At 37.5% G+C, this 27,539-nt stretch overlaps 2 protein-coding genes across 3 annotated transcripts in view; one reads left to right on the top strand and one right to left on the bottom strand.

Annotated features, from left to right (window-relative positions):
- The window catches only part of lt (vacuolar protein sorting-associated protein light), a 51,342-nt gene extending 31,626 nt beyond the window's left edge, over positions 1–19,716 (top strand). The window contains exons 14-19 of the mRNA XM_071663652.1: positions 1,346–1,486; positions 2,680–2,816; positions 4,806–4,905; positions 8,824–8,868; positions 10,810–10,892; positions 16,050–19,716. Of these exons, the coding sequence (XP_071519753.1) occupies positions 1,346–1,486; positions 2,680–2,816; positions 4,806–4,905; positions 8,824–8,868; positions 10,810–10,892; positions 16,050–16,100 (557 nt within the window). The 3' untranslated portion in view covers positions 16,101–19,716. The remainder of the gene's footprint in view (positions 1–1,345; positions 1,487–2,679; positions 2,817–4,805; positions 4,906–8,823; positions 8,869–10,809; positions 10,893–16,049) is intronic.
- A 969-nt stretch (positions 19,717–20,685) lies between these two features.
- LOC139749583 (serine protease inhibitor 88Ea-like) overlaps positions 20,686–27,539 on the bottom strand; it is a 142,067-nt gene continuing 135,213 nt past the window's right edge. For both annotated transcript variants that reach the window (XM_071663654.1, XM_071663655.1), the window contains exons 5-6: positions 24,647–24,800; positions 20,686–21,663 (exon numbers count right to left, since the gene is read on the bottom strand). In XM_071663654.1, the coding sequence (XP_071519755.1) occupies positions 21,521–21,663; positions 24,647–24,800 (297 nt within the window). In that variant the 3' untranslated portion in view covers positions 20,686–21,520. The remainder of the gene's footprint in view (positions 21,664–24,646; positions 24,801–27,539) is intronic.

Genomic DNA, 27,539 nt, shown 5'->3' with positions numbered 1-27,539 from the left:
AGGGGGTGGGTATAGAGAGAGAGAGAAAGAGAGCCTCTGACACAAGTTACAAGTGATCTAACGTAACATATCACCATGAGATAAACCTTACTATAATGTGTAATTCTTTTGGCAAAGGCTATGTTAGAGAGGTTGGGTGGAGCCGCTTGACCTACATTCATTAAATGACATGTAACATTCTTTATGGTTCCTGTTTACACAGTCACGTTTATTTTACACATGTATAATGACAATTATTTACATAAATATTTGCACTTCAGAATTACTTCCAGAGAGCATTAGTCTTTGTAATAAGCACCTATAGTAACTAAGGGACACTCAAGTAGCGATATAATTGTCAAAGTATTACAAGATTCAGGATAAGCCAATGAGAACTAGTGCTTGTATGGCAACTCCTGGCACATGCTGTGCAGAAAGTCTTCACAGAAAGACACCCATCAGTGCGATACTCAGTGAGCTGCTGCTTCACATAATAACGGTATTTCTGTTGGGACTTCAAGGGATTAATTACCTTTATGAATGTTTTTTCTTTCCCAACACCACTTATTTTTGGAATTCTTTGCCATCTTTTTCCTTCCTTCGCAGATACAGGCATCCCTTTTGGAAAAGGTAAACTTTCTGCTGAAGAAACCTTAAGACTATTTTTTCCCATTCTTTATTTCTTTTGTTCTATTTATGTTTTTATTCAAGACCTTAGGACTTCTGTTCTTTACAGAATCCAGTGATTAAGAAAAAATAGAATTATACTGTAGAGATGCTACCTGATAGTGTAAACAGCTGTCAGTAAAAAAGTACATCTACTTTATACTGAACGGAAGTAACTATGAATGGCATATACAGTGTTATAGAGGTATTGGAACTAAATCTTTTTGTGATTCTTTCCTTAAATGTAATATTTTTTTTTGAGGGTTTCTTATGTATTTATTTGCTGAAATGTTTAGCAAGTTACATGCACACATTTTTTTTTTTCATACATATTTGCCGTTTTCCACGTTAGTGAGGAAGCATTAAGAACAGAGGACTGAGCCTTAGAGAGAAAATCCTCAGTTAGCCCCCTTCTCTGTTCCCTCTTTGGAAAAGTAAAAACTTGGGGGAAAGATTTCCAGCTCCCTACTCCCTCCCTTTTAGTCGCCTTCTACAACATGCAGGGAGTACGTGGGAAGTATTCTTTCACCCCTATCCCCAGGGATAACATTTACATTATATAATTCTTTTTACTTATTTTGCTGAATGACAGAGTTGTATTCACTTTAGATTTGTAAACTGTTGGTTTGTGATGTACATAAAAGACAGAGAAACTTAGTTCTTGTAGTTTTAGCCTCAGAGCAAATTTCCAATTTTCCAGATCGAATGGGTAACAGCATGGAGTCTTTGCAGCTGATTTTGGAAGAAGAGCAGGACCTCCAGTGGGCCATTCGACTCTGCAAAGAACATGATGATGTTGACCTATGGAGTCGCCTTATCAATTTTGCTTTAGATAAACCCGGTAAGGAAATTGTTCATTGACGGTGAGAGAAATATAGAAAAAGGGTACAGAGTTGAATAAAGCCTTTTGTATGATATCAAGGAGTATAAAAGAAAAAGAAAACTGATTAATTGTTGAATATCAAGATGATAGTATGGCAGATGTATGTTTGGGTCAAGGTGGCATGCATAGGGAGAGTCACTGCAGATAGTACACTGAACAGATGCATAAGATGAAGTTCAGTAAAGTGGTGAGAACAGATGAGATTGCAACCGAGTTCCTCAAAAAGTGTGGGTGACTGTTTGTTTAGTTGAAGTCCCTGAGGATTAGAAGAATGCATGTATTTGTGCCCTTACATAAAGAAAAGGGAGGCAGAATGAATGCTTGGGTTACAGAGGTAAAAATCTGATTTGTATGCCCAATACAGTCTGTGGGAAAGTGATGACTTAGAGGATGGTGACATGCACAGAGCATTTGAACATATGTTGCTTTAGGAGAGGTAGAGGATGTGTGGATCAGGTGTTAGCTTTGAAGAATTTGTGCGAGAAATTCTTGAAGAAAGAGAGGGAATTGTATGTTAATTTTTCTGAATATGGAGAAAGTGCATGATTGGGTTGACATGAGGCCTAATGGAAAGTGCTATGGAAAGTGCTAATGGAAAGTTACTCTATGTTGTAAAGAGATGTTAGTGGGAGTGTGTAAATTGAAAGGGAAGGGGAATGGTTCTCAGTGAAGATGGGTCTACGTCAAGGATAAATGATGATATAATGGTTGTTTAATGTTTTTGGATATGGTGGTGAGGGTCTGAAAGTGAGAGTGAAGGGAAAAAGTGCTACCAGTGGGTTGACCCAGGCATATGATGTGGTCTTGGTGAAACATGGAACAGTTTGTGGAGCTTGGCTGTGGAGGGCAGATTGTGGTTTTAGTATATTTTACATGACAGTTAGAGAGTGGATGTGTGCAAATAAAACCATTTTTATTGTTTGTGATATATTCACATTAGGCCTGTCTTTACTCTGAAACATAAATCTTCTTGCAATACGTTCATATTGTAGCAGCAGCAGGAGGATAGATTGTGAATTACCTCTTAAATGAGAAATGGAATGTTCTCATGGCAAATTTCTTCATCATTTGCTGGAAAGTGGCATAAATAATGCCATGAAGATCATTTTAGTTACTTATGCCATATAATGGTAATGTTTTCTCAATTGCAGAATGTATTCGTGAGTTGCTTAACAATATTGGGACCCACATTGATCCTTTGCTGATAATTAACCGCATTCCCAAGGGTATGGAGATCCCTGGACTTCGGGATGCACTAGTCAAAATTCTTCATGATTACCATCTGCAGGTTTGTAGTATTTGAGTTTTATTTATGAAAAAAGCATGACTGGGGACAACTGCTCCTTGAGTTTTCAGCACAGTACCTCTCTTTCATTTTTATTCCTCAATCTTTAAACAGCAGCTGACATCACATGATGTTTTTGATAGGATGGTGGCCAGCCTCATGTGATGTTTCAACTTTTCCTGCATCTATTGAAATTACTTGTCATTTTATGGTAATATCGGAAGCCTATAGTATAGAGGTCCCTTCCATTGTCCTGCTGGGACATGAAAAGTTTCTGCATTCCTTAGTACTGCATCTGTATATTTTCTATGTCATATGTACGTCCCTTGACCTGTCAGGTCATGTGAACACTGACGTTATGAAAAAATACTGAGGTTGTTGGATGGTCTGATTGATAAGGGACACTTATAGTCTAGCATACAAGTGATGAAGATAATGAATATGATTACTGGTTGAGGGGTGAAGAAATAAGTGACAGCAATCTCAGTGGGTAAGGGGGAGGAATATGAAGTGTATGACATTCCACCACATGCATCCCCTTCACACATGTGCTTGGCCTTCATATACTCATGTGGAACAGAGCTTGTAGAACTGCATCTGATTTTCATGGATGTAATCCCAGTGTGATGGAGAATGAGACAGATAAGAGTAGAGAGGTAGAACATTTTCATGCATATTTTGACATGCTGGAGAGTGAGAGTTATACTCCGGATAGATAGAATTGGAGTAAAGTGGTATACAGGGTTGACATGCTGTCATTGGGCTTAACCAAGGCACATATACACTCTCAGGTCTCAGGTAGGGTGACTCAATCACCAGTAGGTCCAGGGTGTGTTTCGCACTAGCACCACACTTTTCTTCATCTTTTTTTTTTTATAGAATACATTCTTTTTGAGATAGAAATACCATATTTTTTAACAAATATGACCCTGAAAAGTTTTTCTAGAATTTTTTAAATAAACATCAATGAAAAATTGATATTTCTCTATGAAATCATGTTGTATATATACAAAAGTGTATAATTTCTACATCATTTGTAAAACAACATAGCTATTCATATGTACTGTCTTTCAATGTAATTGGAATTAAAGCTTAAATGGAGACATGGGATAATGGACATGGAAACAACTTCATCCACACGAGTCCTGGATCTCGAGGTCTCATTTGTTCAGTCACTCATGATTACTTATTGCCATCATGTTTATAATTTCGTTGAAGAATTTGTTATTACATCAGAGTCATCCAAGATCCTCAGTATAACTTCAATTTATATGCAGTGCTACCCTCAGAATAATGGATAGCATGATAATTTTTGACTTCCATTCTTTTGTGCAAAGAACATTGTGCTCCTCAGGCATCTCTGCTGCTGAAAGTTTTTCGCTTTGTGAGTGTCTGTACTCCTAGTGTAGATGCTTTGGGGTTATCAGCCATTTCTCTAATATTCACTGGCATTTCTTTAATATTCGCTGGCATGTATACAGTTTTCACAAGGTAATTGTGCTAAATGCTAAAGACAATTATACAGATACAGACCTGACACAAGGGTTACATCTGTGTATGAGGTTCTAGAACTCTGGATCAGACTGAGATGAAGTTGGACATATATGCTAGGTGTAAATAAGTTACAGGTAATAAGAATGAAAGTCATACACAATAAAGCCAACATTAAACATGCATACAATAAATCATACATGCATTTGTTTACCAAAACCCAGAGAGGATAAACTCAAGGAATTGTACTTTCACCTATGAAAACCCTGAGAGTATAAAGTGGTCAAGTGAAGCCATGGGGCTAGCTGTGGATAGAGAAATTTTTTTCTAGTGCATTATACATGACATAAAGAGTTGGAGTGAACAAATGAGGCCAGTCTTCATCTGTCCTTGATGTTACCTCACTAATGCAAAAAATGGCAAACAGGTATGATATTTTGATTGCAAAGTATCGTTTGTAATTCATTTAGTTTGCTTAGGTCCAAATTCTTTGATTTGCAGATCGAACTCAGAACAGGTTGCCAGAGGATTTTGGCTTCAGATAGCAGCAATCTACTTAGCAAGCTTGTATCTACGCAGAATGCTGGTTATCCCGTATATGGTACAGTTGACAACTTTGTATTCAAAAAGTTATTGGTATTGGACTAGGTGTCGTAAAATGACTTATAACTAGTGTTATATATGAACTTTTATTATATTTCTTTTACTCTGAGGATGCAACAGATTTCATCTTAGCATATTACTGCAGTGAGCCAGTAAGGCAAAGGGCAAGCATGGCCAGTAGTTGAGAAGAGAGGTTTAAGATAGGCATTGTGCCTTTTATCACATACTTCTGGTGTTTTAGAAACATTGGACACAATTTTTTTTTTCTTTTCTTTTAGGTATATAGTTTTGCTGCATTTATTCAGATAGTCATTTTGGATATCAGATCATTACACAGTGTTATTTGTAGAGGCCTGTTGTAGAATACCAGAAAATAAATGTAATTTTGGGACTGGAATTGCTTGTCTACATAGGGATTGCTTGTACGGAGATTCCTTGATTTATGCCTGAGGTAAGCTCTTAGAAATCTTGGTGTAAATTGAAATGTATGAATTGAAAACATTTTTATCATAAGCATAATTTTCTGAACTACGGATGTGTTCTTGGTAATTTTTGGTCACCCCAACATAAATGAATTGTAAAGACATGGATCTAGAGAAAGCATATGATAAGGTTGATAAAGAAGCCTTCTGGAAGGTCTTAAACTTATATGATGTGGGAGAAAAGCTGCTAGAAGCAGTGAGAAATTTTATCAAGGGCTTGAGTCATGTGTATGAGTAGGGAGAGAGGAGAGTGAGTGGTTCCAAGTGAAGGTGGGTGTTTGTAATATTACCATGGCTGTTTAATTTGTTTATGGATGGGATGGTGATGGAGGTAAATCTGGGAGTCCTAGGAAGGGGTGAGTATGCAGTCTGTAGGGAATGAGAGGGCCTAGGAAGTATGTAATTTTCTGTTTGCTGATGATACAGCTTTGGTGATAGATTTGAGTCAGAAGTTGGTGACTGAGTGTAGAAGAGTGTGTGAAAGGAGGAATTTGAGAGTAAATGTGAATAAAAGCAAGATTATTTAGTTTAGCAGGGTTGAGAGACAGTTTAGATGGGATATGAGTTGGAATGGAGGAAACTTGGAGGAAGTGTTTTAAATATCTGGGAGTAGATATGGCAGCGAATGGAACCATGGAAATGGAAGTGTGTCATAGGATGGGTGTGAGAGGGGAGCAAAGGCACAGGAAGCCCTGAAGAATGTGTTGAAAGAGAGATTGTTATCTGGTTGGGCAAAAATGGGTATGTTTGAAGGTATAATAGTCCTAACAGTATTATATGGATGTGAAGCATGGGCTATAGATAAGTATGTGCAGAGGAGTATGCATATGTTGGAAATGAATTGTATGAAAACAAAATGCAGTGTGAGGTGGTTTGATTGAGTAAGTAATAAAAGGGTAAGAGAGAGGTGTGATTACAAAAAGATTGTGGTTGAGACAGCTGAAGAGGATGTGCTGAAATGGTTTGGTCTTATTCATCACCACACTTTATGAGCTGTGGTCCCACCCAGTGACATAGCCAGCTTCACAAGTGTTGCAGGAGCTTTATGGAAGATAGAAGGGGTCTTGAGGCAGGAAGCAAGTAAATAAGAGTGTTCTTTGTAAGTACATACTATGTTAATTGTGTGACTAGGCTCCACCTACCTGAAATTACACCTTGAATGAAGGATTACTTTTGGTGAGGCCGTATCAGTATCATTTGGTTTAAGAGAGTACAGTTTTGTTGGAGTACTTCTTACTCCAAAGGAATCCACCCTGTCCATGCTGCTGAGTATTGTGCATCCTTGTGGTACAAGCCCTTTGGATGGGGGAACCTGGGATTTTGGGATAATACTACTTTCTTCAGAAATATTAGCACATAGTGCATGTGCACATCTGAGAAGTACAGGTTAGGAATGAAGAGTTTACTGAGACAGTAAGGCAAGATTTTGCCTTTTCATCTGATATCTGGCTGCTTTTTTTTATGGCTGGTAAGGTTTCATTGCTCATTGAAGGGTTTCCCTGTAGTTTTGATGGGCTTATGTGCTGTGTTAATATGTCCCAAGCTTTGATGAATAAGAAGAGGCCAGCACAGCTTTCTTTTTTTTTCTTCATCTGATACTTTCCACAACTGTTTCTATACCCTTCATAATTCAAACAGCACTACTTATGGTTATACTCTCAGCAATGCACTTTATTTTGGTAAAGTTAGTAATAACTGTTTTCATTTTTGAGGGAGATAGCATAAGCATAGGCCAGCATCCACTTAAATGCTCCCCATGTTTGTATCACTTTACTTCGTATACATTTATGTAATAGTTTGGTGAGCTTTTTGGCAAGAATACCTGCTATGGAACTTAATGGTCATTTTCCTTGTTGAAGGGTTTTGGGGAAAATATTCCCAGTGGAGGGTAGACAACACCATTCAGTACTACGGTAAAGATAGCAGGCAGAAGAGACTGATTAGTATGGCATCACCTTGATCATTGAGACTGCACAGTGGAGTAGCATAACAGAGGATTTGTTGTGTATCTGAGTTTTAACATGGAGTAAGTTTATGCCCCTTGAAAATGCATAAACAATAAACTTATGAAGATTAGGTATGTGTTCTTCCTTGGTCAGTGGCATTGATGAAAAAGCACATATTGAATGAACATATATCAAGGAGTCCCCACCTTGTTTCCATTCATTTTCATTTTTTGTAAATCCAGAGATAACATTAATTTGGTTGAGAGCTTAAAGACAAAATTTGACTTAAGAAATGAAAAATAGTTAGTTATCCCATAGACAGCAACCAATATCCATGGATGTTCTCTTAGAGAATGGCAGCCAACATCTGTATAGATGTCCAGTTAACTCAGGTGTCAACAAAAGTAAACTAATGAGGTGCAGGGGTGAGACAGTATTCTTTGTGTTAGTTTAAATAAGGAGGACTTGCAGGCAGTGGAGTGCTTTAGATTTCTGGGAGAGGCTGTCATCTGCTGGAGAAGGCAAATAATGCTTGTGCTGCGATCAGCTGACAGAAAACATAACAAGGTTACTCAAAAGTGTTTTTGGGCTCAAGAAAGTAAAAACATATGCAACCTGGGTTTGCTCAGGATAACTTTTTCTTTTTTTTAATTCCAAAAACAAATATATTTAGGATAAAGAGGCAAGCAGTTAATGCACCTAGAACAGCCTCACCCAACCAAATGAGAGGACTTACAAGTGTAATAGTTTTAGCCTTTTCCTGAATTATTTCTGCTCTTAATCACTTACATAACGTGGAGTGATGATTACCATGAAACTGATGAATATGGAGACACTGGAAACTCTTATAGTGGCATTAGAGAAGGGGAAATTTTGTCTGATGAGATCAGCTCTGATGTTGCTTCCATTAATGTTCGAGGGTGGACCAAAGAAAGCCATATTTACCATTTTTCTGTCAAGTTGTCTTATTTTTATTTTGTTAACTCATATTATGTGATCTCTGGTTATCAACAACAGCTCTTTTGAAAATTATGTATTTTCTAAAATGATGACTTTTTCATAGATTTTTTTTAGTTATTTTTTGGCAATTTCTCTCAGGGGCCACTCCTTTAGTGTCATTATCAATTTTAGTTTCATCCAGGACTAACTTTAGCCATGAATCTAAACTTATTTTAAGTGTTTTTGTAGTTACTTCATGTGCATTTCATAATTCTTCAGGAATTATCAAATAACCTTTCAAGTTACTTTGCTGGCATTGGTGTATTTCCATGTGATATCTTTTTGCTATGTTCTCGGACATGACAAACATGTATCAAAAAGAAAATTAAGAGAGTAGGTCAGTGCTGATAAATTAGTTATAACCTATGTTAGCTGATCAGTGTTGAAAGATTCCAGACAAAGGTAAATAGATAAGCAACGAAAGATTATTCTTGGTCAAGGTGATTAGACCAGTGAAGCAGTGACTATACATGTATTTTTTCCCTCCAGATGACACTGAGTGTGCAGCCTGCAACAAGAGAGTTTTAAGCTCAAGTAAGTAAAGCTTATATTATTTCATAGAAAAAGTATTTCTTATTTCTCAGTTTGCTTATTATTGCATTTGTTCTTTATAGTTCATTTGGTGTTATAGGCTCATTTCTGGCTGATACCTGTAGAATTTTATTCCAAATTTATGTCATCGGAACAGCAGACCTTTAGTCACATATTTGTTGAACAGATACACATGGTGAAAGTATAATTATAGAGACAGAGTAAGATGGAAAATATAAAGGCAGAATAAAGTGGAACAAAGGTCAAGTACTCCTAGTTCCTGTTTAACACTGGAGATGCATTCCTGGAAAACAAAACAAAAAGGCAGATCACGATAATGAATCAGTTTGGTCAGACTGAGGGGGGTGGATGTTTACTTTCCTATGGGAGATTTCTCGACCTAATTTTTTCCACAAATTATTTATTTATTATACAGTTCAGTTCAGGAACATTATTATTTTAAGCATTTAAAAAAAGCAGTATATTAAATTATGATGCAGGAAATGGCGAATATGTATAAAAAAAAATGTATATATATAGTATCCTGAAGTTCAACCCACTAGCCTATTTACCAGTTATTTTCACTTATTATTCATGACATGTACAAGAGGCAAACTCGTACACAATGCATCTAATTACACAAACAGTGATAAATGTAAAAATGTAAGTACTGTAGGAAAGTACTGCGAAAGGTGATGAGCTTTCACCAGCAGAAGCAAACAAACAGGCTCAGTTGGATGGGATGGTGAGTTATTATTGGAGTGCAGATATAGTAATATGTAATATCGTTCTGGAAATTACTTGAATTCCTGAAGTTGAACTCAAAAATATGCTAAAGGGGCTGCTAGATTTGGTGAATTTCATGGAGATCATTCCCAATCTTTTATGAATGTTGATTCTGTCATGTTTATTGCAAACAGCAGTGCTGTAGGATGTAATGTGCAAATAATGAATGAAAAAAACAGAGAAGGGATGAGATGAAAGCAACAATAGTCGATGAAAGAAACCGGCTTTGAGTGACCTGAGTGATGGAGCAAGTGAGTGGGAGGGGAGACGGTGGTTACTGTACTACCAGACTCCCCTCCTTATCATTATTGATATTTGATATCAGTTTTGTCATGTTTGTAGTTAGCAATAATGATATAGGATGTATTGAACAAATACTGAACATTTAGTTAGCTGTTTGGCCATGCATTTATAAGTAAAGTCATAAATCACAATATTTCTCAGCATGGAATACTACTGAACTCGGGTGTAAAAAAGAGGGTCTACATCATGCATGGTCGTCTTACCCTCCCCTAATCAGAAAATGGTGCTAGGGTCCCATAAAGTGCTGCCCCTACTGGATGGATGGCTGAAACTTCCTACATCAAGAATGAATCGGTCATTTGAACACCACCACCCATGTGGTGATTGTTTTGCTCTTTTCTCATTTTACTTTGTTTTCCCAATTGTAGGTAATTTATGGACTTCTTGAAATAAAGATTTACTTTTCATAACTATGTCATAGGAATGATCATTAAAAAATTGTGCTTCAATGAAATCCTTTTACGTTGGTAAACTTATGGTGGATCATACATAGTTACAATTTTATGTAACAGCAAAGTAGAAGGCACAAGAAGACAGTTTCTGTGGAAGAGATGGTTAAATGCCATAAGAGAACAATAAGGGCTAGGGATATTTCTGATGAGGATACCAAAGGAATGAGTGGAGGTTGATGCAGTGGAAGTTTTCAAATTGACATGGTGAGCACTTTTATTAGTTAGGAAGTACATGTTTTATTTCAGCAGAGAACTCATGGATTGAAGATTCATATGAGCATTTGTAGAGGTTGTTTGAAGCTCATCCAACCCATGCTATTGAGAATGATGTTAAGATGATTGATAGGTAGACACATAATTTTTTTTTTGCCATGTTTGAATTAAATATGTTTCACATCAACAGGCCGAGGAGAGTTCTCTACCTTAGTGGTATTCGCTTGTCGCCACGTTTACCACCAGTTCTGCTTACCGGATTATGCCCAACAGGTATAAAAGTATAGCATTTTTTTCTGCCATCTTAATCCTTCTTTCACCTTACCTCGCTTTTTGTCTATATGAAACTGAACTTTAAGTTCATGCATATTTACCTATTGCTGCCTATATTAAAGTAACATGGTATAATATATATTACAGGCAAAAATGAAAGAATTCTCACACTTTTGTATCATCAAAAGTTAGACTTCATAATTACCCTGCATAGGAGAGTTGTAAGTTTTTCCCACAAAATTGGTTCTCCCTTCCCTGTGCCTTGCCTGTAGGATTGGTGCCTCGAGGTCTAAATAAGTACCGCGAACGACCTAAGCTGTTGATGCATGAGATGATTTCAGATCAGTATTTTAAAGTAATTTCCACATAAGGTACAAGCTTATATGTACCTTTTTTAGATGGGCCCATGTACAGTCTCCACAAAAATCCAATGATTACTTTTTAAAGTAAGGATTCCATGCATGAGGTTTTATTTAAGGAATGAATCCTATTGCAGTAAAACCTCTGTTATCCTTAACTTGAGACAACAAAATTTTCAAGACAGTGTATGTTTTCAGTTTCAGTTGGCAACCTTCAACAGTCCACAAAAAATTTGAAATAAAAATATGTAAAAATATTTCAAATATTTGAATGTGTATGAAAGAAGTTGAGAGTAAATGTGAGTAAGGGCAAAGTTATTTAGGTTTAACAGGGTTGAGGGACAGTTGAGTTAAGGTGTGAGTTTGAAAGGAGAAAATTTAGAGAAAGAAGTGTTTAAGATACCTGGGAGTGGACATGGTAGTAAATGGAACCATGGAAGTGAGTCATAGCGTTGGTGAAGGGGGGGTAGCGAATGTTCTGGGATTACTAAAGAATGTGTGGAAAGAGAGATTATCTGGGGGCTAAAAATGGGTATGTTTGAAGGTGTAATAGTCCCAGCATTATTATATGAATGTGAGGCATGGGCTATAGATAAAGCTGTGGGAGGAGGGTGGATGTATTGGAACTGAAATGTTTGAAGACTTTAATATGTTTTGTGAGGTGGTTTGATCGAGTAAGTAATGAAAGGGTAAGATTGAGGTGTAGTAATGAAAAGAGTGGGGTTGATAGTGCTGAAGATGGTGTGCTGAATTGGTTTGGAGATACAGAGGGAATTATATGAGAAGGTTTGACAAGTAGGTATTATACGTGTCAAAAGTGGAAGGAACAAGGAGAACGAGGTGACCAAATTGGAGATGGAAGGCTGGAGTAAAAAAGATTTTGAATGATCATGGCCTAAGCATGCGAGAGGGTGAAAGGCTTGCACGAGATAGAGTGAATTGGAACAGTTTGGTTTACATGGGTTGATGTGGTGCCCGCAGACTGAATCAGAGCACATAAAGTGTCCGGGTTAAACTGTGAAAGGTCTGTGGGGCCTGGTTTTGGATAGGGAGCTGTGGTTTTGATGAATTACACTTGACAGCTATGGAATGGATTTGACTGTATGTGGCCTTTCTTCATCTGTTCCTAGTGCTATTTGCAAACATAGGAAGTGGTGATCAAGTTTGAAACAAAAAAGAAAAAAATAATTAAAATCATGCGCACCTCACACTGCTACAGTTAGCGTAACCTCCCCCTGGTATTTCGTGGAGCTGCTGACTGTATACCGTCTTCCATGAACTTTCTGGTGCGGTGTTGTGTGTTGGTCTTGCATAAGTGGGTGTTTTGTACACCCTGGATTACTATTGTGGAAAATGGCTCATTTCAAGCATTGTCAGGAAGCACCTAATAAATTTGTGAAGCCATATACATCTCAAATGAAGCATAAGATGAACATTGTAAGCCTCAAAAAGGAGTTGTGCAAGAGGCTAGCAAGGCTAAGGGCAAGTCCAAGGTGGCACTCATGAAGGGCCTCGTCATTTGCTTATATGTTTACATATATTACTTTTTTTTTTTTCTTTTAAACTATTTGCCATTTCCCGTGTTAGTGAGGTAGTGTTAAGAACAGAGGACTGGGCCTTTTTTGGAATATCCTCACCTGGCCCCCTCTGTTCCTTCTTTTGGAAAAAAAAAAAATGAGAGGGGAGGATTTCCAGCCCCCCGCTCCCTCCCCTTTTAGTCGCCTTCTACGACACGCAGGGAATACGTGGGAAGTATTCTTAATCCCCTATCCCCAGGGGGAAAATATATTACTATATTACTATATACATATATTACTACTATTCATACTAGTAGTTTTTTTTTTTTTTTTTTTTTCATACTATTCGCCATTTCCCGCATTAGCGAGGTAGCGTTAAGAACAGAGGACTGGGCCTTTGAGGGAATATCCTCATATGGCCCCCTTCTCTGTTCCTTCTTTTGGAAAATTTAAAAAAAAATGAGAGGGGAGGATTTCCAGCCCACCGCTCCCTTCCCTTTTAGTCGCCTTCTACGACATGCAGGGAATACGTGGGAAGTATTCTTTCTCCCCTATATATATTTATCTATTTATTCACTTTGCCCTGTCGCCGTCTCCCGCGCCAGCGAGGTAGTGCAAGGAAACAGACGAAAGAATGGCCCAACCCACCCACATACACATGTATATACATACACGTCCACACACACCAACATATACATACCTATACATCTCAATGTATACATATATATACACACACAGACATATACATATATACCCATGTACATAATTCATACTGTCTGCCTTTATTCATTCCCATCGCCACCCCGCCACACATGGAATAACAACATCCTTCCCCCTCATGTGTGTGAGGTAGTGCTAGGAAAAGACAACAAAGGCCCTATTCGTTCACACTCAGTCTCTAGCTGTCATGTAATAATGCACCGAAACCACAGCTCCCTTTCCACATCCAGGCCCCACAGAACTTTCCATGGTTTACCCCAAACGCTTCACATGCCCTGGTTCAATCCATTGACACCATGTCGACCCCAGTATACCACATCGTTCCAATTCACTCTATTCCTTGCACGCCTTTCACCCTCCTGCATGTTCAGGCCCTGATCACTCAAAATCTTTTTCACTCCATCTTTCCCCCTCCAATTTGGTCTCCCACTTCTCCTCGTTCCCTCCATCTTTGACACATACATCCTCTTTGTTAATCCTCCTTACTCATCCTCACGAGTCCAAATCATTTCAACAAAGCCACTTCTGCTCTCTCAACCACTCTTTTTATTACCACACATATCTTTTACCCTTTCATTACTTAGTCAATCAAACCACATATATTTTATTTCATATATATTTGTCATTTCCCATATTAGTGAGGTAGTGTTAAGAACATGAGGATAGAGGACAAAGAGGATATATGCATCAGAAGTGGAGGGAACAATCACCCCGCCAATTAATACTAATTTCTCAACTGCCCATATCCCATATCTCTTGCACATGCTATCACTGCTTCACTAAATATCTCCCATTCCCCTTGCTTCATTTGCTTACAACTTTAGCTATTCTATACCCAATCTCTTCTAGTATTTCACACACACACACACACACCTCTTTTTTCCAATCTCATTTCTTTCTCACCCTCTTCTCATTCATATTAGTTTCCCCTCCCAACACATTAACATCTAGGAGTCTATCTTTTGCACACCTATAAATTTGTACAGAGTCCAACACTTCTCTCTGACCAGGTTCCCTACTCATTGATGTATATTTATGCATGTCCATTTAAAAAAAAAAAAAAAAGTATTCCTAATCACCATACCATTTTCTGCACACAACTCCACAAGCTGTTGACTATTCATATTTCACCTCAGTAATAACCAATGTCTCCTAATTCTGCCATCAATGGCCACATTACTTACTCTTGCAATTATGACATCAATGGCCACATTACTCACTCTTGCAATTATGCCATCAATGGCCACATTACTCACTCTTGCAATTATGCCATCAATGGCCACATTACTCACTCTTGCAATTATGCCATCAATGGCCACATTACTCACTCTTGCAATTATGCCATCAATGGCCCCATTACTCACTCTTGCAATTATGCCATCAATGGCCACATCACTCACTCTTGCAATTATGCCATCAATGGCCGCATTACTCACTCTTGCAATTATGTAATCAATGACCACATTGCTCACTTGCAATTATGCCATCAGTGGCCACATTACTCACTCTTGCAATTATGCCATCAATGGCCATATTACCCACTCTTGCAATTATGTCATCAATGGCCACATTACTCACTCTTGCAATTATGTCATCAATGGCCCCATTACTCATTCTTGCAATTATGTTATCAATGGCCACATTACTATTTCTATTACTATTACTATTTCCCCTATATTATTTACAAATATGTAAAATGTTTTGAAATATTAGTTTCTGAAAAATAAATATAAAAAACTTCAATAATTGGACACTTTTCCAGAATGGTTGATCCCTCCCAAGCATTTCGGATAACAGAAGTTTTAATATACTTGCTTTTATGATTACTTCATATGTCTGGAAGCTTGGTACAGTCTTAGAAGTCAGGTGACATGGTTTGCCACCTCAGGTGCTCCATGTTATTGAAAGTAGAGGGATGCAACTGTTGCTCACTGTCCATGTATTTTGTGATACTTTTGCTGTTTCTGCTGCAGTTGATATTTTCTCTAATTACTCATGTGTCCTCAGAAGTTTTTTCTAGGAGGAAAAGGCCTGCTTGGAAGCAAATTAATTATTCTGCAAGAGAGAGTTCAAGACACTGGCAAGGCTGAGTTCACCATGTAGACCCTTGTTTAGGCTTCATTCCACTGTCATCCTTACCCAAAATGGTGGGTCTGGTCAACCTTGGAAGACCAGTAAGGCGATTCATAACCTGATGAAATGTGGGATGGTGAAAAACCCATCCCTATCAGGTTACCAGTTGCTATACAGGTCCTCCAAGGCCCAAATGTGCTCAGATGTTGGACTCAGCCCTGCTAGTATGTCTCGAAATCTCACTTGCAGGCCCATTTTTTTTGCTTCCAAGCAAGAATATGGGCCTTTCCTTGATAGAACAACTTCTTAGGACCCATGATTAGCTACTGGTAGAGGGAATACATCTCGGGACAAAATGCGCTTTTCCTTAAAGATATGATTAACTTAAGTGCTTTGATCTGCTTTTTATGTTCCTAATTGAGATAGATGCATGAATTGTTCCACTCCTCAACCTTTTGAATAGTTTCTCCATGATTTTTTCCCTTCAGGTATGTCAAGTCTGCAGAAATGACAAGAAGAGAAGTTTCCTCATGTTGTGAGGTCTTAGTCACCTCTTATTCTCGTCTGAAAGTTACTTTAGAAGAATCATTGCTCGTGATCTGTACCAAATGCAGAAGAAGATCTGACAGATATACTGGAAAGTCATAAGTATTTAGTTCCTGCACTCTTTCTTTAAAGAAAATTTTAAAAATGTATTTAAAACTTTTTATAGCTTTTTTCTAATCTAATTGATTTGGTATTAGAGGTATGTATATTAGCTGAAAACAGAGCCCCATAGAGTTCTAGTTTGATTTTAGAATCACTTGTCTACAACAATAATGTACTTCATCTTGAGTTATGGATATGCCACTTTCAGCAATGGAAAGTTTCTATTTTCCTCCCTGGGGTTATGGGAGAAAGAATGCTGCCCATTTGTTCCATGTGTATCTTGGAAGGCAATTAAGAGGGGCTGGAGCAAAGGGCAGAAAATCCTCCCCTCCTGTATTACTTTCCAAAACAGAGCAAGGAGTCAAGCCAGGATTTTTTTTCCACAAAGGTGCTACCTTGCTCATGCGGGAAATGTTGGATGTATGAAAGGAAAAAAGGTAAAAATCTGAAACTGATTATTCTCAACACAATTAGGTTACTGTAACAGATATTAGGATATGAAAGTTTTCTTGCTAGATATACATAGTAATCTGAATTACAGGACATTATTTGAAATTATCTGCCATAAACATCAGGGGTCATTCCCAAATACCTATGGTAAGTTAAGTATGGAAGCATGCAGCCTAGTTGGCAAGTTTAGGTCAAGTATTTTACGAGCATATGTGCTACATTAGGATCTCTATCTTTATATACCACTGATCTAAATGATTCTGCAGTTTCCTCATGTTACAAGCACAGAATGACACCTGCTTTTGTGGGTACGTTGGTAAAAGTAGTAAACTCCTTAAGTTCATAACCAGTTTAAGGGCATTCATTCCTGCTCTCTCACTTGTGATGTTTTTATAATAAAGTCCTCCCAGGCATTGCAGTTAGGGCAGTTTTTTTTTTTTTTTTTTTTTTTTTTTTTTTTTTTTTTTTTGTAAAATCTTGGAGTAATATCAGCCAGCCAGTGAGTCTCTCTGCCCCATTGTATGAATGGGCTGTCATATACCTTCTGATGATGATCGTTATGATCATATTCAGAGTAGAAAAAGAGGAAACTTTTTAGAACTTTAAGGACCAAACCAAAGATACCAAAGGTGTTATGTAGCATGCTATAGTTTCTTTATCCATGAACTGTACAATTTAATTTTTATTTATTCCAGGCATTTACTCAATGATAGAAGACTGATCTTCATGTCTCATAAGTCTATAATTTATGTACCTTCTGGATTGTAAACTAATCACAAAGCCCTTGATTGTTGTGACCTTAAATTACACCAGACTTTTAGTTTGATGAGGAAAATGAAGCAGAATTCATCATTGTTGTTATAACAAAAGAACAACAGATCGTCTCAAGTTTGCAATACAGTAAAATTTTCTTTGAAGTATATAACAGCAAATCTCTTCCATTTGATAAGTTTTTATTCTGGCATGCTTATAACCAAGCTAATCTTTCCACTTTTGAAAGCCAATTGCCATGCAAACTTCTTCCTGTTCAAGCTTGTAATAGCAGTCCCCAAGAGCCCTTAGTGGCATAAACAGCAGTCCTCCTCTAATTTGTAAATTTATGAAAATAGCAAACCTTTATGGATGGGGTTGTTAGGGAGGTGACTGGAAGAGTTTTGAAGAGAGGGGCAAGTCTGCAGTCTATTGTGGATGAGAGGGCGTGGGAAGCGAGTCAGTTGTTGTTCGCTGATGATACAGCGCTGGTGGCTGATTCGGGTGCGAAACTGTAGAAGTTGGTGACTGAGTTTGGTAAAGTGTGTGAAAGAAGCTGAGAGTAAATGTGAATAAGAGCAAGGTTATTAGGTTCAGTAGGGTAGAGGGACAAGTTAATTGGGAGGTAAGTTTGAATAGAGAAAGTGAAGTGTTTTAGATATTTGGGAGTGGATTTAGCAGCGGATGGAACCATGGAAGCACAAGTGAGTCACAGGGTGGGGGAGGGAGCAAAGGTTCTGGGAGCGTTGAAGAATGCGTGGAAGGTAAGAACATTTTCTCAGGGAACAAAAATGGGTATGTTCGAAGGAATAGTGGTTCCAACAATGTTATATAGTTGCGAGGCATGGGCTATAGATAGAGTTGTGCAGAGGAGGGTGGATGTGTTGGAAACGAGATGTTTGAGGACAATATGTGGTGTGAGGTGGTTTGATCGAGTAAGTAATGAAAGGGTAAGAGAGATGTGTGGTAATAAAAAGAGTGTGGTTCAGAGTGCAGAAGAGGGTGTATTGAAATGGTTTGGTCACATGTCACATGGAGAGAATAAGTGAAGAAAGATTGACAAAGAGGATATATGTGTCAGAGGTGGAGGGAACAAGGAGAAGTGGGAGACCAAACTGGAGGTGGAAGAATGGAGTGAAAAAGATTTTGAGCGATCTAGGCCTGAACATACAGGAGGATGTAAAGGCGTGCAAGGAATAGAGTGAATTAGAATGATGTGGTATACTGGGGTCGACGTGCTGTCAGTGGATTGAACCAGGGCATGTGAAGCATCTGGGGTAAACCATGGAGAGTTTTGTGGGGCCTGGATGTGGAAAGGGAGCTGTGGTTTGAGTGTATTAAAGTGTGAATGAATGTGGCCTTTATTGTCTTTTCCTAGCACTACCTTGCAGGGGGAGGGGGGGTGCCATTTCATGTGTGGCAGGGTGGTGATGGGAATGGATGAAGGCAGCATGTATGAATACGTACGTGTATATATGTATATGACTGTATGTATATGTATATATACATTGAAATGTATAGATATGTATGTGTGCAAGTGTTGGCGTATATGTATATACATGTGTATGTGGGTGGGTTGGGCCATTCTTTCGTCTGTTTCCTTGAGCTACCTCGCTAACGCAGGAGACAGTGACAAAGTATAATAGATAAATAAAGAAAACCTTCAAATTTGGAAGATCATTATCCAGAGAATCTTCTCAGAGGGTGAGCTTATAGCAGTAATACAACAAAGCTCTTCCGTGTTGTGAGCTGGTTATTCAGCAAGGCATGGTGGAAAACATGAAATTCCTTTTTGTGAATTTATAACTAAATTTTTTTCATGTTTTTTGTGCCGAAGCATATAGAACAAGCAAAGATTTTCTTCCTTTTTCAATTTTATATGTTCTTAATTTGAAATACTTTCTTGAGAAACTTGTCTGTCTGAACTGAGTACATTAAAAAGAACTTTTAAAAACTTTTTTTTAGCTTTTAGTTGATTTTGGTTCATCCATGTATAACTAACATTTCCTGTGTCACAGTTATAACAGTGGAAGAATATGCTGTCAGATGCTCACAGTTTTGGGGGTCACCTTTATTTAATGAACATGAAAGCTTTGTGTTTTGAGTTAACAGTTCAAAAGGTTTTTAGTGTATTTGCATGGTGATTGGTTATGTACATAAAACATTTGGATAATCCTCATACTGCATTTCCTTTTAAGAATGATATTTTTTATTGTTTTTGCCTAAGATGCCTCCTGTGTAGTTGTTATATTTATATGATATTTGAAACAAAGTTTAGTAGGAAGGAAAATGAATTTATGAATCTTCTGTATTCTTGTTTCCTATGTCCAAGATACTTTTCACAGAGATCTGATTTATTGATGGGAACAAACATCATGTTAACATTTTACGGAAGTGAATACCATGACAATCAGTCCTTCATTTCCAAGGAGAACCTGTTTTATATATCTATATATTTCTCTTTTCTTTCATAATCAATTGCCATTTCCTGCATTAGTGAGGTAGCACCAGGGGCAGACAAAGAAAAATCAGCATCTGCTCACATCCATTCTCTAGCTGTCATGTGTCGTGCCCCAAAACCACAGATTCCTATCCACAACTAAGTACCACAAACTTTTCCATCCTTTACAACAAATGTTTTACATACCCAGGTTTAGTCCATTGACAGCATTTCAACCCCTGTATCCTACATCTCAACCACGCTCTTTTCACTACCACACATCTCTAACCATTTCATTATTTCTTTGATTGAACCACTGACCACCTCTCACCATCCTCAAACATTTCATTGCCAACGCATCCACCCTCCTTTGCAATATTATCTATAGCCCATGCTCTACATCCATACAATAATGTAGGGACTACTACTTCCTTACACTCTTTTGCACCTTCCTATTGCATAGGTGTTACCAGATTCGCCCTTTTGAGGTTTATTATGAGTGAAAAGTCATTTGTGGCGAGACTATCATTATCAGCTGACATGAGTACATTCTCCTGAAACAACTTCTCGCTTCAAAGAGTCCATCCTGCCCCTGCTACCAAGTGAAATGCAGCTTTTTAACTATAGGAAGGAACCCCTGAAAAAAAAGGTTCTGGGTAACACCAGAAACCTTTCAGTAGTAGTACTGGATTAATTATAAATAAATATACTTGTTTGCCTTTATCACCACTGGAATGGAGGATTTTCAGGACTCCTGCCATTCCTCTGGTATTAACTGGTGATTTTGATGAAATTCAAATGTAATTCACATTTTACAATGCTGTGTTGAATACAAATTTATTATCTATATTTATTTGACAAGCAGTAATGACAAATGCCTCACCAGAAACTTTTTCTAAATGCAAAAAAACTTGCTATATTTCTATTTTCTAATAACACTAAAATTATTTCATAAATATATCATTCTAGTTTAATCTAATTAATACTACTTTGCTAGTAAGCTGATCTGTTGGCATTACTTACCTTTGGGAGATTAACTTCGGGATAATTAGTTCCCGTTTTTTTTTCTTTTGTTCTTTTGCCATATGCTGTACCATCAGGTAGCATGAGATTGTGTGGCACACATATCTTAGTATTTTCTCCTATTTTCCTTCACCTTGCCTAGTCCTCGAATTTTAACTAACCAAATTCTTACCAAGGTAACTATCATTCTTTTAACACATTCACTCTTCTCTTTGCAAATAAGTGAGAACTGCATCATATGAAGGAAGACCAACAGGATATAGCAACTGGGTCTCCGATGTGAAGGTACAGTCGTGGTTTGTTAGTGGCTTTTTTTTTTTTGGACAAGATCTTGTAAAGCCTCAACTCAAAATGTGGTAAATTACTCTGATAAATCAACATGTTACTAACACATATCTACATAATACAGAAAGAAATACCTACTTAATACCATATCCATTAAACTTCTTTAATATCTTATAATGTTGGCAACAAAAGCAAATTGTAACTATTGCAAGATCATAATTTTAATGGGGTTTTGCTAAATACTAAGCTCACCAACAATGCCATTTAGGCAAAGTCTCTTTCCAAACAAGATGTGGTGTTGGTTCATTTTTACTTATATATTCTTCTGCCTCTGGCTTATTTGTCCTCATATGTCAAACACCATCACACTTTCTCCATCTCAGAAGTGTTTAACACATTGCCAGCGAAAAGGGTGATACCAGTAAACTTGTCTCGAATGAGGAAGACGAAAGGTCTGTTGCAAATGAATTCGACTGGTGGACCTCCAAAGCGTGTGTTGATCAGTGCTGCAACAATAAAATTCCTTTAATACATAACAGTACTTATAAATAATATGAAATCTACTAAAAGTATATATGCAGCCTCTAAAACCATTCATACACATCCTTCCTTATGTCCATTATCTTACATTGAAAAATAAATTTCCATGCTGATAAAAATAATTTTTACTTCTTTTTCTACGAACACAAAAGTTTGTTCACCAAGCGAGACAAAAATCTCCAGTCACAAACACAAAAGTTTGTTCACCAAGCGAGACAAAAATCTCCAGTCACACCATACACTAAATGACAAACCTAACACCCGTTCTACTTGACCACCAGTCCCAACAATTAGGAACATTGGTGAAGGGGGCAAAAGGGGATGAAGGTAGTAATGAAGGATGGAGAAGGAGCAAGTGTTCTGAATTAATGTTGAACGTGTTTGGTGACAAAGAAGCGGATGTAAGGTATTTGGGTTTGATTGGTATGTGAAGTGAAAGATTCAGAGTGGTTTGGTGAAGAGGAGGTGAAAGCCTTACACAAGTTGAAATATGACAAGGCGGCTGGAGGTGATGGTACTGCAACAGAATTTATTAAGAATGGGGCGACTTTGTTACTGATGGGTTAGTAGGATTTTCATCGTATGTATATATCATGGTGAGATGCAAGAGGATCAGCAGAATGAAAGTATAGTGCCAATGTATAAAAGCAAAGGGGATAAAGGAGAGTATTCAAACTAAAGATGTACAAATTTAAGTGTACCTGGTAAATGGTATAGGAGGGTAGTGATTGACAGGGTGAAGGCATGTACAGAGCATCAGATAGGGGAGGAGCAGTGTGGTCAGGAGTGGTAAAGGATGAGTGGATGAGGTGTTTAAAGAATGTGTGCGAGAAATACTTACAGAGACAGATGGATTTGTACGTGGAATTCATGGATCTGGAGAAAGCATATAATAGGATTGATAGAGATGCCTTGTGGAAGGTCTATACAGTGTGGGAGGAAAGCTGCTAAAAGCAGTGTATATGAGTAGGAAGATGGAGTGAATGTTTCTAAGAGAAGGTTGGTCTGCAGCAGGGGTGTGTGATGTCACCATGGTTGATTAATCTGTTTATGGCTAAGGTGGAGAGAGAAGTAAATGCAAGAGTCTTGGAAAGACAAGCAAGTATGCAGTCTATAGAGGATGAGAAAGCCTAGGTTAAGTCAGGTGTTGTTTGCTGATGATACAGCACTGGTGGCAGAATCAAATGAGAAACTGCAGAAGTTGGTGACTGTGGTTAGAAGAGTGTGCGAGAGGAAGAGGTTGAGAGAAAATGTGAATAAAAGCACGAATGTTAGGTATAGCAGTGTTGAAGGACAGGTTAGCTGGGGTACAAGTTTGACTGGAGAAAAATTAGAGGAAGAGAAATGTTTTAGATACCCGAGAAAGGACATAGCAGCATATGGAAGTGGAAGCAAGTGAGGTGGGTGAGGAAGGGAAGGCTCTGACTGTGGAGAGGGATAGGGATCTTTGGTCTTGGTTATTTACACACGACATCTAGAGAATGGATGTAAGCAGATGTGGCCCTTCTTTATCTATTCCTGGCTCCACCTCACTTGGACAGGAAATGGTGATTACACACACACACACACACAAAAAAAAAAAAACCCACCCATGAAATATTTACACTACAAAAGCTCTTGATAACATTAAAAAGGCTTCCATGTACACCATATGGAGTCAGAAGTTTCCACACAGCTTCCCTATTCACTTTATGATGTTCCTTTTCCAAATTCATGAATATAGCATACATTTTTCCCCTTTTCTCTGAAACTTTCCACTACCTATATATTAAAAAATCTGATCTAGACACAGTCTTTCCTTACTGGAACCAACTTGTTCCATGCCTAGAAGGGATTCATGAAACATATGGAGCAATGCTATGTGATATAAATTATCATTTAGTGATAATGACAATTTTTTATATATTTAAAAATCTTTAGTAAGTGATTCAAAGATATGAAAGTGCAACATACATCAATGACCAACTGACGTACTATACCCATTTTGCTATAATAAATCTTTTTAACCTATTACACCTTCTGTCAGTTCAAAGTGACATTTTCTCCACCTATTTCAGAAAGTCAACAAGAATTTAATTTTTTCTGCATTTAATTTAGACATTTCCAAATTGAAAATATTGGACCAGAAATGACAGCATCTACAGCAACAACTGATGCAGAAAATTGGCAAGAGCTAATTTTGAATTAAATAGCATCTATTGTCATTTCTGGCCCTAAATATTCATTCTGTGTAGACAATTTGTAAATCACAGGTGATAATAGATGTTTTGCCACAACCATCAACCACAGCACATTCTGAAGATATACACAATTCTGCAAATACAATATTACTGTCCAAGTTTGTCTAACAGCCTTTGCTTCTCTAACCCTATTATTCCTCAAGGGAATACTAGTAAATGCATCTTTTGAAGCAACCTTCAATAGTCTCACTATACTCAAATGTCTAGTAATGTAATCACTGAGCTCCTGTTAAACTTACACAATAGACAATGCAAAACCCACAGCTCTCTGATAAATGTCGTCAGCTAGACAGTGCTCCTTTTAAATGGCCCACTGCAACAATTTATCCTACAACAGGCAAAATAACAATCATATGGCAAACAAAGTTCTACAGTTTCCACCCTACAAAATGAAAACCTTAGTCCATTTAATAAAGGGTAAAAGTTCTAAACTTTACCTTATGGAAACTGGTTTTCCAGCTTTATCATATGACAGTTTTCACTAGAGCAAAAGTTTTACATTCATCATATAAGAAAAGTTCTATATCAGACAACCCTTCAGCACCGATTTCACAGAAGGAAGTTCTCTGGTGTTCATCTCACAAGAGCTGCACATCACCTGTTTGCTACCTAGCTTTAACAACCAATTACTGATGACACCTTAAGTTATATGACCTATCAAACAATGCAACATATCTAATAATGAAACTGGCAAGGCTAAATGACTCACATGTAGCTGCGGCAGCTACAGTGCCCTCCTCATTGATCTCCACTGTAGCTTGGTGTATAGCAGCATCCACATTTAGGGAGGCAGACTTCGTGAAGGCAGTAAGGTCAGCAATGCCTGGCGCAAACAGTGCTTCAATGCCCATTGCAATCAGTATCTGCAACAAGATATATATTAAAAAGCCAAATTTGGAGAAATTAGTACAAAATAATAGCAAACAAGAATTTGACTCGCGCAAAAGTGATGAGTGTGCTTGACATGCAAACGTATGTGTGCATATATGCTTTTAGAGGATTCTGTGGGCTCACCATAAGCTGATGCTGACCAGTAAAGAATCCATTGGTAAAACCTTTTGGGAAAATTTCCACCAATGCATTCAGACATCAAGTTGTACTTTCAGTTCATTCTGGCTTAAGCACACAGTAGGGTCCTGATGGACTGCAACAAACTGTGACAAAATTCTTGTAAAGTTATTTCTTTCCATTTCTCTCTCCTTTCCTGCATATTTTGCTTCCTATTCATTCTTCTTTAACTTTATCCTACTCTGACAATTCTCGTGTGACAGCAATTTCTGATGTTTCGTAAAAAACAAATAAAGAGCAAATAATGGAGAGTATTAGAGCTGGACCTCTTGACAGCACATCAGGATGTATATACAACATGAATGCCAGTTCCAAAAAGAGATCCTGACCACTGTCCTTTAAAATCTTAACTAAGAGTTACGTCAGTTACCATTTCTTCCATCCTTAACATGGCAGACCTATATTTTCATATTTCTAACTCAACCAATGGAGACAAACTTGTCATGTAAACAAAAATGGTACTGAAGTTTACAGCAATCATTTTCACAAGCCCTCTTTTTGATCAACTCTGCTTAACTTAATGAAATCTGTGCTCCATGCTTTCACTTATTCTCAGCCAAATATTGTTTTCACATTTCCAATTCTGTCAAACTACGTCATGTCCTAATCCTACCTAATGACAACATTCCATCAAAGTTTTTAGTTCAGATGGTTATCCTCCAGTTCTGTGAAAACTTGCCCTAGAAAGTGTTTTAACATGTACATATTTTATACTCTCTATCCACTTTTGGTTTCCCCACCTCTTGGAAACTTTCCAATTTACAGAAAGTTTCCATTAAAGGCAATGCTACTGACCAACAAACCCACAACTCAATTACCACCAGTTATGCAAGTTACCATAAAGAAAAAAACTCATCAACTTTTACTACAAACAATATCTACACTTTCAGTAAGAATTTCACTCTAGCCATTTTTCAACAAATATCTTCCTCTCTCTCCTTTCGGACATCTTTACTACTTTTCTTAATATTGACAATTTTAACTTACTGCCCCGAGAACCTGAAAAGTCATGGTTAAATTTGGCATCAGCCTATTCCAGGCAGATCAACCGGCATCACTTACTCTAAACTTTGATCCCTTAGCCACTACAGATCAAAAAATTATGAAATATTCAATACATCAAAACTCAAGAAGTCTCTTACGACCAATCCAGTTATTTTCTCTACTACCCCCATCAAAGTTCTCAGCTGAATAACAAATTACAAGCTCTTAGAGCTAGCAAAAATTGAAGAATGCATCTTTAAAAACTTTGATTTGATTTTCATGTCCATCTCTTTTGCCTTTCTCTCATCTTCCTAACTGTTAATTCTTATAAAAAAAAAAGCCAGTTTGGTCATATATGCCTTACTCTTTTTTATATGGGAAGATTTACCCTAATGCTCTTTGTCTTTCTTGCAAAGATCCACATTAACTTTCACAGAGGAAGTCCTAACAACTATTGTACACCTGTGTGTGGGAGTTCTTAAAGATCCCGAATAAAATGTACATTTTACATACCTCTCAAGTCATGCTGCTTTATGTAAATAGCAAGATGCATGCTGCATTTAAAAATATTACAGTCACATTATACTTGCTTAAGGTTTTTATCTGTTACATATATTTTCTAGAAGTCTCACAGCATAAATTATTCCTTAACATTTTCAGTTTCTCTGACCCGTCTGTGGATAAAATTTAGGCTGTAGTGTCTGATAACTATGCATGGAATGCCAACACAAGCATTAATGGCCCTGTATTTCAACTCAAGGCAGAGTTTGGCCATTCAAGAATTAAGACTGTATACATCCCAGCCAAGTGAGCATGAAATAGCACGGTATTACCATGCTGTGTACATTCTGGCTGCAGACTATGTGCCTTCTCTACAAAGGTGTGTTCACTTCAAGCCTTCATCTACCTCATGTCCATCATTCTGCAGTATATCCCCCACAATTTTAAGATCAATTTAACTGTCAGTACTTTCAGAAATCTGATATCATTATGCCACAGCTGTCTGGGTCCAAGCATTCTTGCTATCATTTCACTTCCTAACAAAAGTGCATTGCTTAAACCCTCAGTAGAGTTGGAAAGCTTCTGATTATAGTTGAGAGCAAAACAAAATATAAATAGACTACCAAATCTTAGTCAGGTAAGGTAAGGAACAGATATCAAAACAAAATAACCTAGAGTTACTAATAGCTTCACAGTAATCTTATGATAAATTGGTCTGCTAAGAGTTCAATGGGCTGCTAGCTGTCAAGTTTCAGAAGAAAACAAAGTTTTACCTACAGAAGAAGGGAACAGCTTCAACCTGACATGAAAATAAAACCGTGCCATGTTTAGAGATCAATCTGAAAGAGAATTGGTAAGTCAAGACTGTTTTTTTTCTCAATAACTTGAGTAAGTATGCAGAGCCAGAATCACGCCAGATGCATAAACAGTTCTCCATACAAATGAAAAGCAATCCTTAGTATAAGTAGAATTGCTGCTTACATTAGAAAAAAAAAAAAACTCAACAAAATTAACTTACTTTTCTGGGACTCTCTTCTTAAAGAGATTTT

The sequence above is a fragment of the Panulirus ornatus genome, chromosome 7, assembly GCF_036320965.1.
Source record: "Panulirus ornatus isolate Po-2019 chromosome 7, ASM3632096v1, whole genome shotgun sequence".
NCBI lineage: Eukaryota > Metazoa > Arthropoda > Malacostraca > Decapoda > Palinuridae > Panulirus > Panulirus ornatus.
The sequence above is the reverse complement of the archived record's forward strand: the minus strand, read 5'-3'. Positions and strand labels throughout refer to the sequence as shown.